The sequence below is a fragment of the Dermochelys coriacea genome, chromosome 12 (genome assembly GCF_009764565.3).
Source record: "Dermochelys coriacea isolate rDerCor1 chromosome 12, rDerCor1.pri.v4, whole genome shotgun sequence".
NCBI lineage: Eukaryota > Metazoa > Chordata > Testudines > Dermochelyidae > Dermochelys > Dermochelys coriacea.
The window spans coordinates 4350940-4364662 of record NC_050079.1 but is presented as its reverse complement, the minus strand read 5'-3'; the positions used below and the strand labels follow the sequence as shown (position 1 = coordinate 4364662).

Below are 13723 nucleotides of genomic sequence, written 5' to 3'. Positions count from 1 at the left end.
TACATCTGTGCCTCAGTTTACCCCTCTGGGAACTGAGGATAATATTTCCCTTCCTCACAGTGGGATCGTGAGAATTCATTAGTTAATATTTGGAAAGTGTTTGAACATAAGCACAGTGAATGCTGTACAGTATTATAATCATCAGTCAATTTCACTTTCCGGTTCTTGAGTATTACCACAATGCTTCAATGTTTGGGCTGCACATGCTGCAAGAGAATGGTTACATCCAAAACATCAAATAGTTTCCCTGGAATTAAAATAAAACAAACAAAAAACCTGCAATCCAAAATCTAAGCATAAATACTGACATTTCTGTCACTTGGGTTTCATAATTTTTTTTTTTTTTTTTTTTTTTAAAAACAGAATCAAAGGTTGGAGCCTTCTATCAACCTAGCAGTGTCTCTAATGTGACTCGTGGCAACTGCTAGGATTGTCTCAGTGGACCTGGAAGTCAAATGGAAGACATTGCTACGTCAGCGGAAGTGTATAAATGTAATACTCCTATGTTTGGGAGTTGTGTGAAGAATACAGTGGGTTCTAGCAGCAAGACTTTGGCTATTCAGAAACCTTAACCATAGGGTTAACATTCTTCTCCTGGCTATTACTGATTCTCAGCAGCAGGGCAATTACAGAGACACACACTGTGTGAAGAACTTATTCCATGTGAAACACTCATTCAGCACAGAAATTCCCAAATAGAAAATATACAAACTCCAGGCTAAAATTAGTTTCTTATAAAAAATGCATCATTTTCACAGCATGCTGTTGGTTAGCACAGTGGCATTTAATAATGTGCATGCTTGAACTCCCTCTTCATATTCCACTAGCTGCTACTTAGTCTCCTGTGGTGGGACAGGTTGCCCTGTGCACTTCAGAGACCATGGCAAGTGGAAGATGCTGCCATATCCAGCACTCAGTATCCCTTCTGACTAACTGCAGAGGCAGAGCTTTCACTCCTGAGGCCCAAAGAATGGCCACTTGCCCCTTAGCCAACAATTACATTAAACATCCAAGTATCTGTGGAGAAGAACAAGTGGCCCACACAAAATTTTGCTCTCCATGGGCCTGATCCCAAGAGACGCTGAAAGTCTGATTAACATCCACAGCTACTAATCAAGTCAACAGTCACTGTGAATGCTCAGCACCTCTCAGGATAAGGCCCCTCATTAGTTACTTTTTAAAGGGCTTCCTCCCAAGGAAGGCTAAGAAACACCCAGATAGTTTCTAATCACTTGTCCTAAGAATATCAATTCCAATGGTCCCAGGAGTAGCTTTCTAGAGAGGGAACCATGTGTTTCTGGGTGTTCTCCTGCTCACAAGTGTCCACCGTGACTCACAGGCAAAGCTACATTTTGAGGACATCTCCACAGAGCAACCCTTGTGCTGTTCAATGAGTTCTAATTCCATTTGCTCCCAATGCTAAGAATGGCATTTCCAGAGAGGAAATAACAATAGATCAAAAGGAAATAAACAACTCATTAGCTCTGCCCCTTCACGATTAGCCAAAACTAGAAATCAGGATAACTTCTTCCATGAACTGGTGTCCATATCACAAAGACCACCATGCATCTAGGAGTGAATGGGCTCTCCATTCCCACCTGCTGCCCAGAGGTGGGATTTCCAGGTATGAGGCATAGTAGTGGCGGTGGGAGGTGGAGGCAGGGTGCATAAAGTTTGCAGCAACACTTCAACTGCTGTGTGGACAAATAGAAGGCAGTCTCTACTGTACCAATGACAAGCATTAAAATCACATATGAAACTAAAGCAGAAAAAGAATCAGCTAAAAGCAGATGCTTACCCCTAACAAAGACAAAGACATAGCACGAGAGAAGGGATTAACACAATGCAGTCTATACCACTCTTCCCTTCATGTTACTGGGATGTCCTCTGGAATCATGAAGCTTGAAACAGCTGTTCATGTCAACACACTGGATTATGTGTGGGGAAGGTGGGATTTGAGGTGGGGGTGAAAGAATTGAAACTACATTTTCAGAATCCCTATTTACAATTCCAGATCTATTTAGATGATAGAGTAAATATTAAATGATCCTCTTTCAGAAGAGCCTTTTATATCCATTCAGCTATGAAGCCCAAAACTATTACCATAAATCCATAGAAGAAGGGTGCGTGTGCTATAAAACAATTTTGTGATGTATTCTTGTCATACTCATCCTTTAGTCTAAAATGTGCTTTGTTCTAATCTGAAGATGCTGCGCAGAAGAACTTCAGTTAAACTGAGAGGAGAGTCTGTCCCTTTCCAAGATTGGCTGGTCTCTCTTCTCTCTGACACAGAGTACTTAAGTATCCCCTGTAGCAGTTTTGTGTCCTTCATGCTTTCAACCATCCATATCTGTGAATTTTCTTTTCCTGTAATTTTGCACCAGGCTGGAAGCTGTGATCTGAGAAGCCTGCCCCTTCTCCCAGCACTGAAAGTCATTCAGCCCTTTCTGGCCAGCTCGAAACAACGCTCGTTCCAGTTCATCCAGCCGTGCCACCAGTGCAGAGGTGTCCTCGTTGTAGGCATTCTGGGAGGAGTCCATGATGCGACGGAAACGGCCAATAAATGTCTAAGGGAGAAAAGCAGAATTACCAAAGGCTAAGGGAGATTCTTCTTGAACTCAAGTGCTAGAGGCCTTTGCTTACGGAGCTGAAAGATCCAGGGTTATAGTTCCTATGCTGTCTGTATGTATGCAGTCAAGGATTTGTTCTGGGCTAGCACCTGACTGTTGGTAGTGAACTCGATGTACTCAAGGATAAGCTTTACCTAACTGGGGTGGATGGAGAAGTATACAAAATGCTGGCTGGAAAGTATGTGCATCACTGGGAGGAATTAGATTGGTCAAGTGTGATTGTTGCCTTCTAGTTGCTGACCGAGATGGGCTACTAAAAACATAATACAACTATAATTCCACCTCCATTCAAGTGGGAGAAGTCACTGGTTTTGGAGCATGGGGCCTTGCTCGGCTGCTCGGCCTTGCTCGGCTGCAAAATAATTAAAAATCTGTGGTCATGCATTTGTTACAATGCTGCTTAATGTTTTTCTTCTCAAAATTGAGCCAAATGACACTCCCCTTTTTAAAGGCATTACTACTACTCCTAATTGCATTTACCAAACACAAACCTCCCTCTGCCCCCAAAGCACTTGGGATGCTGCTCAAAACACTTGCACATTCAGTACAACTCAAAAACATACAATACATAAACAATACATTTAAAAAGCTAAACAAAGAGGGGATCATTTAAAAGATTTTTTTTCCCTACCACTAGGAGTAAAAACGTATATAATAAGGTACAAAGAAAGGCAAAGGGTTAAACTCTTGATAATCTTTGGAAATTGGGTTTAAGATTCCTTGGGAAACCATGCTTTTAGAAGCACCAGTCGCAAAATATGACTGGGTTTTATTTATTATTTCTAGTATACACATTTATTTGGCATCTAAAACTTTGGTATTTGGGTGCTCTACAAGCACCAAATAAAGACTTTCAAGCTCTCAGTTAGGTCTCTCTACTTTAGTCACACATTTCTTTGAACGTTAGTTTATTTATGCCACGATATATAAAAACACAACTCATTAACAAGAAGGAGGGGCAGATCCTCACTCCAGTCAGGAAGGGGTTAAAGAGCTCTTCTAGGCACAGTCAGCACCCAGCCCAGCACACCAGAAGCCTGTCAAGCCTGGAGATGAGTAGGTCCTTACAGGGGAGTATCCCTGCTCAGGGCAATGTGGCACTCAGAGGAAAGCGGAGCTCCCAGGGCTCACAGTGCAGGGGCTGCTTATGAACCTCTGCCGACTTGACAGGTAAAGGGACCATCTTTACTTTATTTTCTTTCTACTACAGTCTCAGGCACTCAGCCTGAGTCCCTCAGACACACAGACAGTTAAGACCCTAGACCCCCTCCATCCTCTTCACAGAGACTATTTAACTTTTGCCTTGCAGAGAACAATGGGGTGAGCCTGTACTGCAGGATTATTTTGTTTGCCTTTTTTGTTTTGGATGCTGTTATACCAAGAAGTGAGTGGATAGGTGGGGGAGCAGTGTCCCTCAGATATACAACCAGAGGACTAAACCCTGCACTCTGAACCAGCAAAATCGCGATGCGTACAGCCAGAGAAGGATGTCTGGGACCAAAGAGGCGCTCACTCTCACCCCAACGGGATGCCCCCGAGGTACAATCTCTGACGGATGCTTTGCATTTTCTGTTACTAAGAAGTGATGCATCAAAGTGGTTCCTCTTCTAGAAGACATCATGTTCCTTGTACAAAACTCACAGGACCAAATTCGACTCCTGGATGCATACATGTGAATCTTACTGAATTTTCTGGGATCTGAATATGCACATCTGAGGTCAGAGGGCGCATCTTGCAGTCCTTACTCAAGCTAAAATCATGTTTTTACATGTTGTTTACAGCAAAGTTGCAGAAAATATGGAGCAGGCAGCAGCAAAGAAAAAGGAAATCAAAGTTAACAAAGAAACTAGACTTGGTTCAAATACTTGCCTGCAGTATAGTCTGAGCTATCTCTGGATTCTCTGGATTGTCAAAATTCAGGAGCTGGGAGCCAAAGCCATAGTAGAATGGCCCCATTTTATGCAGATCAACAACATTGGCATCAGCACTGAACACTGTCCGCCAGCCTTCCTTGTAAATCTTGGGCAGTTCCACTGAAAGTATCCTCCGTTTGTTGTCATACAACCCTTTTGCTAGCCACAGTGGTATTTCCACTTTTGAACCCTGCATGCACACAACAGAAACCCCACCCCCCCAAAAATATAGGTAAATACACTCCGATCATGATAACAAATAAACATTAGACTCAGATGAATACTGAAGATCCACAAGGAAGTGATTTTATTTGTCTATAATAGTAGAAACTAATGTAAATCATAGACTTTTGGTTGTCACTGGCAAAATCTGTAGGCATGAAATTTTTGTGAGAACGGGTGCCAAAGTATGAGGCAGAGAAAGACAGCTGCATGTGTAAGATGTATATATAAATAAAAAACAATACTGCAGTGTAAGGAAATTTACAAGCAGAGTCCCCCTGATCCTGCAGACACTTTCATATATGTGCAACTTTGCTTATGTGATCCCCCCAATAGGGTTACTCTGGGAAGTAATTTTACACATAGAATTTATATGCAGGGCATGGTCCCCAGACAATAACTAGAATTTAAACTAAACAGCTAACCAACAGTAACTGCATTCTCGACCAAAAATTCTCACCTCGCTACAATATTTAATGGGCATAACATTTTCAGGCCCTTAAAAAAATACCTTAGCCACAGTAATTGCTTTAGTGAATGCATTCTACAGGCAGAGGGCATGCTACCGTAAGTATTTTCTGATATTGGTTTGAAGAGATATTACTCTTTAATTTCACTAAATATCCCACAGATCTCAGATTAGAATATGTGGTGGGGTAAAATGTGCCCACACAGAGTAGTTTGCAGCCCCCCCGCCCCGCTAATCTTTAATGCAAAAATGCATAGAGCCTACTGCGATGTATGGCACCCAGGCCAAACCTACACATGACAGAGGGTGAACTCAGAGAATCTCAGGGTTGGCAGGGACCTCAGAGGGTCATCGAGTCCAACCCCCTGCTCAGAGCAGGACCAATCCCCAACTAAATCATCCCAGCCAGGGCTCCACGCGGCCGTGACGGCGCCGAAGCACGCTAGTAACCCCGCCCGCCACCACTCACTCTCACAGTGGAGACTGCATTTCCCAGCATGCCCCGCTCCAGCATCAGGCTCGTGCCCACAGCTCCCGGCCCGCCCGCCGGCCTGTCACGTGGCCAGGCCCGGGGGCTGCCGGGAGCTGTAGTCCCCAGCGGCGGGTTACCTCCGGGATGCCGTCGCTCTGGCCGGCCCCCGCGCCCTTGCCCAGCACGGCGGCCAGGCAGGGCAGGGCAGCCTCCACGCGGCCCGGTAGCTTCTCCTGGGACATCAGGATGTCTTCCAGCGACAGGAAATTCTCCTCGGGCCCCAGCCCGGGCCCCACTGGGAAATAGGCCTCGGACATGGCGGGACGGCGGCGCGTTGCAACCCCGCGGCTCCCGCTCAGCCGCGGCGCAGGCAGAAGCAGCCGCTAGGCTAGGGAACGGACCACGCGCATGCGTCCCTTTCTCCCCACCCCGGAAGCCCGCCGCAGCGCCAGGCGAGAGCAATCGAGGGGAGCGGGTGTGCGCGTGCGCAGGCACGTGCCGCCCGTCACACGCTGCAAATCGCCTCGATGGGTGCCTGGGCAGCTGGGAGTTGCGAGGCCCACGGTGTTGCTCCCCGACCCCGCCTGATGGGGGGGGGGTCTCCTCCCCCGCGGGCGCTGCACCCCCGCCCCGCCCCGCCCCGCCCCATGGATCGTTGCGGGCGGCGCGAGCGGGCGGGGGCGCGCGCTGCCTCATGACTCTAGCGGGGGCGGCCAGTAACCGACGGCGTCGAAGCGCGGGGCCGGGGGCCAACGGGAGGCGGAGCATGTGAGGGTGAGGCCCCCTGCTGTCAGGAGGGGGCTGGGGGGGAGCGCACCTCGGACGGGGGGCCCCCCCCGACACGCAGCGATGTGCTGCAAAGACACCACGTGTAACAACTTTAATTCTAAGCCAAACGGGCCCCCTGCTCCCCCACCCCCTGATCACCAGCTCTGCCCCTCCCATGTCCCCAGCCTGGCCCTGGGGACACCAGCTGCCCTCCGGGGATACCTGACCCCTGGCTCCTCCCAGTGCCCCCATCCCTTCCCTCCGGTGCAGACAGGCAGCTTGCATTCGGGTTGAATCCAGCCTTGATCCGGGACAGGTTGAGTCGTGATGTCATGAAATGCCCTCGTGAGACAACGCCACCCCCTGGCAGTGACGTAATAACATTGCACTGGCGGGAGATCGTGTTCACACGAACCGCCAATAGCCCTGCACACAGGATCACCCCGGTGAAATCAGGACAGGCACATAAAAGCCTGGCCTCTTGGGAGCCTCTCGTTCCGCTGCAAAGTTGTGAAGAAAGGACCCGAGAATTACCTGTTGCACCGAAGAGTTCATCGTGGTGCGTCGTGGTGTACAGACATGTAGGAAGACAGTCCCTGCCCCAAAGAACTTATAGTTTGTTTAGATTTTTAAAATCTAGGGAGAAATTCTGACAACATTCTCATTGACTTTAATGGGGCCAGATTTTCATCCCTAGGGGATTTAAATTAAAACTAAAAACGTATAATTCAGAAGATTTAGATTGCTCTGTCTAATTTGGTGGCAGTCCTGTTCAGTGGAGCTGGTTGGCACGAGAACATACTTCCATCCCATAAACTGCACAGGCTTCCCTGATGCAAGTTATTTTTAATTTAACGTAAAGCCCTCTGGCCTAGAATCTCAAAGGTATGGAGACATTTCACTTCCATGGGAGTGCGGCGCCTAAATACCTTTGAGGATCTAGGCCTATGTGATTTGGCATTTGTCTGGTTTAGAGTGTGGCCGTCTCCTTTGTGATGGCTGAAATCAGCTGGAGTGTTTTTGCTGACTGTCTAAGATGTATGATCTTGATGCAGGCAGTTCTTAGTTGGAAGGTCCCTGTTCGTGGAACTTTCTCATTCTGGAAGGTGTCAGATCATTAATTTGTTAGCCTTCAGCATGATGTGCTAGGCTCATCTTTTCAGCTAAGCCTTTGCTGACTGGATCTAACCAGAGGCACTGGGACAGGTTCACACTGGTGCGACCCAAGTAATGGGTCGCTGATAGCAGGAAGTCAGCCGGGAGAAGGGGCACAGTGGTACAAACCATCCGTGCCTCTCTTTCTTTCCCTATCAAAACCCACCTGTATTTGAGGTTTGAACAACTTCTTCTTCAGTGCAGACACTCTGACAGGCACAGGGGAGCTGCAAATTGCACCCCATTATGCCCAAGGGGTGAATCTGGCCCTAGCCACAAACTGTCTGAAGACCACAGTGAGTATGAACTTGATCTGTGTGGTTAGATATTCCTTTTTTCTTTGAAGTGGGAACATGGTTTATATATATATGGCTTAATAAGGGACATAGTGAAAATCCAGGCAAATTAATATCTGTGCTAAGTAGGTTTAAGTAGATCTTAATGATCTCTGAATGCCAGTGATTTAATTATTAAATTGTTTTCATGCAGCGGCAGAATATTGGATTTGAATTCAAATGCCCCTGCCTGCAGGGACGTGGTGCCGGCCGCTACTGAGAGCAGCACGGGGCCTGTGGCACCACGGGGGGCAATCCCGCTGGCCGGACCCAAAGCCCTGAGGGGCCGGATCCAGCCTGCGGGCCATAGTTTGACCACCCCGATATAGGGAATACTGTGTGCATCAGACATTTTTCAATACATTTTAATGAATACTGGCTCGTGATGGTTTAGCCATGAATTGCAAAATTTCTCCCTAGTGGTTTAAAAATTGACAGCCTCAGATTCAGCGTGAAAGACTGGTGGCTCTCATCCTGTCCTTGAAATGTAGCTTTAAGTTTTAGGTCCATATTTGGTCCCCCATTTAATTTATTAGAGATTGACTTTTCATTGATTTTGAGCCTCTCTGATTGTACCACTCTTACAATTGAATACAGCCAAAGTTTTAGAGTAAACTTGGCTTGGATCCATGTGGGATTAGATTTGCAAAATTTGGGGAGCTTTTGAAACATGGGCCACGGCCTGTCACACTTCCCCCGACCACCACCTTTGATTCTGGTTTAATCTGGCACGGTTTATTGCAAGAGTGAGTGGGGAAATTGAGTCTGCTCCGTGGAATGGATCATCCAGCTGACCCTCTTTTGTGCAGAGGGTTGGGATTCTGTATGCCACTCTTAGTTTTACTGGAAAAATAATAATGGAAATGTATAGACTGAAATGGAATTATAAAAAGAGTGTGTCATCATTAACCACGAACACTTGTTTTTTTTAATCATCTTTTGAGGGGTGAAATCATTCATTGCACTTGCCAACTAAAAATCTACATTTGAATCTTTTAAGATTTGCAATCTGTAGTCCTTCTAAAAATTCATATCTATCAAAAAGAGAAAGCCATGAACTGCAAAATCTCTTCCTTTATTCTAACTCACCAGCCAATGTCACTTTTTTCATTACTTTTACATCTTATGATCATAGTGTTCTCCATGGAGTCTTCTTCTCAAGCTGGTTTCAGGCTTGTTTGATATTGTTTTGACTGTTAATTTCCACACTTGTATTTTGATCAAAATCAAATCTGTTAAAACAGCCAAATTTGCAACACTTTGTTAAATCTTGTATTATCTATTTTGTTCAAGGAAAATTTCATCAAGAGTTTTTTTTAAAAGTACAATAGGTTGGGCTAAGAATACATACTTGGATTATTTACTCATTGTTTAGATACTATGGTACATAGGAGCTATACAAAAACCATAAGTAGATAAAAAGTAACAAGAGGTTTTGTGAATGCCAGTATGCTGAAGTTGTGAAAATCCAAATGAACTTGATTTGTTAGCTGAGTAGAAAGGACATACACAGACCAAGGAGCAGAAGGAATATCTGCACGTGTATGCAAATATGACACCCATACTTTGCCAGTTTTAGAAAGTCTCTTTTCCTCATTAATCAGGTACATTAAATCTTTGCAACAATGCATTGCACAACTGAAGGGCAAAAACCAACACCAGAAAAAAAATTCACATAAAAATGAAAAGGTCAACATTTTGTCTTTTTCCCTAGTAAGATTCCAAGTGTTTATCCATTGTACAGAAAACAGTTGGTATATTTAGATAGAAGTCTTAAATATTGTCCTTGATTTGTGATGAGAGAGAGAGAAACTCTGGAATAATTTTATATCCATCTTTGCACATTTTCCAGAGGAGTGGTGTAACAGATTTCAAGAGTCCTTTTTAAAGGACGATTCTGGATGAAGAGTCCAATTTACAAGACTGGACTAAAAAAGATATCCCTGTTTAATCGGGTCATAGGAACAAAGTCTTTGTGCTGAAAATGGACATTTGCAGCGATTCTGAGAAGAGAGGATTGTACAAATAGAGTCATCTCTTTTTATAGGATTTGGAATCAAAATGTCTGGAAAGAGAAAAAAGAAAATTAATATTTCCATCAATCCCGAGATGCGTCAGCCTGAAATGAATGATATTGAAGTGAGACAAGACGACCCAGAGAGACTGAGGTACAGGGAAAACACAAAGATAAAGGAATCACATAATTTCAGAGAACACTCTTGTGCTTATTACAGGACTATTCTGAGGCCATGTCTACACTGCAGGTGTTACAAGTGGCACAGATGCGGTGCTGCAGCTATGCCGCTGTAGTGTAGACCTTTCCTACTGCGATGGAAATTTGTTTTTTTAGGGCTCTCAAGCGATTAAAAAATTAATTGTGATTAATGGCATGATTTAAAAAAGTTAATTGTGATTAATCGTGCTGTTAAACAATAATAGAATACTATTTATATAAATATTTTTGGATGTTTTCCACATTTTCAAATATATTGATTTCCATTATGAAACAGAATACAAAGTGTACAGTGCTTGCTTTATATTTATTTTATTATAAATATTTTCACTGTAAAAATAAAAGAAATAGTATTTTTAAATTCGCTTAATACAAGTACTGTAGTGCAAGCTCTTTATCATGAAAGTTGAACTTACAAATGTAGAAGTGTGTGCAAAACAATGTAAAACTAGAGCCTACAAGTCCACTCAGTCCTACTTCTTGTTCAGCCAATCACTCAGACAAACAAGTTTGTTTACATTTCCTGGAGCTAATGCTGCCTGGTTCTTGTTTACAATGGCACCTGAAAGTGAAAACAGGCATTCTCATGGCACTGTTGTAGCCGTTGTTGCAAGATAGTTACATGCCAGATGCGCTAAAGATTCATGTGTCCCTTCATGCTTCATCCACCATTCCAGGGGACATGCATCCATGCGGATGAAGGGTTCTACTCAATAATGATCCAAAGCAGTGCAGACCAATGCATGTTCATTTTCATCATTTGAGTCAGATGCCACCAGCAGAAGGTTGATTTTCTTTTTTGATGGTTTGGGTTCTGTAGTTTTCACATCGGAGTGTTGCTCTTTTAAGACTTCTGAAAATATGCTCCACGTCTCATCCCAATCAGATTTTGGAAGGCACTTCAAATTCTTAAATCTTGAGTCAAGTGCTGTAGCTATCTTTAGAAATATCACATTTCTTTTTGTTTTGTCAAATCTGCAGTGAAAGTGTTCTTAAAATGAACAATATGCAGGGTCATCATTGGAGACTGCTATAACATGAAATATGTGGCAGAACGTGGGTAAAATAAAGAGCAGGAGATGTACAAGGAGTTCAGTCACAAATTTAATTAACACATTATTTTTTTTAATTAGTGTCATCAGCATGGAAGCATGTCCTCTGGAATGGTGGCCAAAGCATGAAGTTTCGCATATCTGACACGTAAATACCTTGCAATGCCAGCTACAAAAGTACCATGCAAACGTCTTTTCTCATTTTCAGGTGACATTGTAAATAAGAAGCAGGCAGCATTATCTCCCGTAAATGCAAACGAACTTGTTTGTCCTAGCGATTGGCTGAACAAGAAGTAGGACTGAGTGGACTTGTAGGCTCTAAAGTTTTGTTTTGTTTTTGAGAGCAGTTATGCAACAAAAAAGAATCTGCATTTGTAAATTACACTTTCATGATAAAGAGATTGCACAATGGTACTTGTATGAGGTGAACTGAAAAAAATTTTCTTTTGTTGATCATTTTTACAGTGCAAATATATGTAATAGAAATAATATAAAATGAGCACTGTATATTGTAATCTGTGTTGTAATTGAAATCAATATATTTGAAAATGTAGAAAAACATCCAAAATATTTAATAAATTTAAATTGGTATTCCTTTGTTTAACAGTGCGATTAAAACTGCGCTTAATCGCAATTAATTAATGTTTTGAGTTAATTGAGTGAGTTAACTGCGATTAATTGACAGCCCTACCTTTTTCATAGCTTTAGGTAATCGACCTCTCCCAGTGGTAGTAGCTAGGTCAATGGAAGAATTTTTCCGTCATCCTAGACATCTACGCTGTAGGTTAGGTTGGCATAGCAATGGCGCTCAGCAGTGTGAATTTTTCACACCCCTGAGCACCACAGGTATGTGAACCTAACTGTTAAGTTTAGACCAGGCCTGAGAATTGTGTCTCTATATGCGTGGTAAGAAATGTTGGAATTAAGCTGCCAGATCATGTGCCTCCTTTTATATAGTTTGCCCTTCCATGATAAGAGAGATACCGTACTGGGATTTTCCACTGAGCTATTGAGAGTGAGTCCTGAGCAGGCTGCTGCATTCAAAAGTGTATAACAGCCTTGAACAGCCAACCAGATTATAATTGATTAGCCTTGTTGAAGGAAAGGGAATGGTCTATTGCGTAAGTGATCCTGCTTATGCATTGTGGAATTAATTATAATTCCATAATCCGTGAGTGTCAGTATAAATTGGGAGTGATCCTGTTGAAGTCATATGGAGTTACAACGGTATACAGTGGTTTGACAGGAGGATTGGACCCATTAATGAGATGAATGAAGATAAAAATACAAGAACCTAAGCTAGGTAGAAGAGAGCAAAGAGTGGAGGAGAGTGGGGAAACAAGTGGCAAAGGAAAGAAGATGATGGGAAGATCTGAAACAAAAGTAAGGACAGAGGAAGTGGAATACAAAAGCAAGGGGAGTGGGGAATCAAGAGGATAGGACATGGAAAACAGAGAAGGTGGAAGTCCATTTTATTATAAAGGTTATAGATGAGAAGTGATCCCCCATTGAAGAGGAGAGTAAAGTATTGCAACAGTAAATACTGGCTGTTATGGGGCAAACTGAATCACCTGAGCTTATGATAGTGAAACTGAGGGAAAAGCAGGCAGTATCCCATTTCTCTTGGTGTTAATCTATACCCCCAAGATCTGGAATCCCAAATCTCCAAGCCAGGATTTCATCCTGTATCATAATGCATAGAATAGGGGTAATTGTATGCACAGATAATGCTCATGTCTGTTAGGGGTATGCATAAGGGCTGCAAGTTTGTCAGAGAGGTCACGGAAGTCGCACATTCCATGACTTTCCATGACCTCTGTGACTTCTGGTGCGGCTGATTCTGGGCTGCCTGAGCAGCTCAGGCAGCTCCTGGGCCAGTTGCACTGGCTGCTGCTGAGCAGTCTTAGGCCCCTCTGTCCCCCAGCAGCAGCAGGAGGAGTTTGGATGTGGGAGGGGGCTCAGGACTGGGGGTTGGGGCGCAGGAGGGGGTGAGGGCTTTGGGTGGCGCTTACCTTGGAGTGGCTCCCTGGAAACGGCAACAGGTCCCTCAGCTCCTAGCTCTGTGCGCTACCTCCACCCGCAGGCACCGCCCCTGCAGCACCCCCCAGGCTGCTGCCCCCACAGCAGCCGCAGCGCTCCCTGGGCTCCCCCCCCATGTGCACCCATTGTGCCACCCTCAAGGACATGCACCACCCCCCCGCAACCCCCCAGGATGCTGTCCCCCAGCACCTACGGTGGCACCCAGGCAGCCCCCCCAAGCACCTGTGGCCCGCCCCCCGGGGCACCCTCCCCACAAGCACCCGCAGCTCTCCCAAGATTTAGTCAGGGGTATAGTACAAATCATGCACTGGTCACGGGCCATGAATTTTTGTTTACTGCCTGTGACCTGTCCATGACTTTTACTAAAAATAACCGCGACTATAACGTAGCCTTAGGCATGCACAGTTTTGAAGATCGGGGCCTTAGTGTTTGTC

General features: G+C 44.5%; 2 protein-coding genes across 2 annotated transcripts in view; one reads left to right on the top strand and one right to left on the bottom strand.

Annotated features, from left to right (window-relative positions):
- Window positions 1-657: 657 nt before the first annotated feature.
- Window positions 658-6397, bottom strand: GINS3 (GINS complex subunit 3). Its single transcript, XM_038368074.2, has 3 exons — window positions 5844-6397; window positions 4500-4733; window positions 658-2567 (listed from the first exon to the last, which is right to left on the bottom strand). The coding sequence occupies exons 1-3, from the start codon at window positions 6021-6023 to the stop codon at window positions 2337-2339; spliced, it is 645 nt and encodes a 214-aa protein (XP_038224002.1). The 5' UTR covers window positions 6024-6397; the 3' UTR covers window positions 658-2336.
- Window positions 6386-13723, top strand: part of LOC119841075 (diacylglycerol O-acyltransferase 1-like) — a 42237-nt gene continuing 34899 nt past the window's right edge. Inside the window, 3 exon segments of the mRNA XM_043494734.1 lie at window positions 6386-6429; window positions 6431-6480; window positions 10012-10132. Coding sequence (XP_043350669.1) covers window positions 6401-6429; window positions 6431-6480; window positions 10012-10132 — 200 coding nt within the window. The 5' untranslated portion in view covers window positions 6386-6400.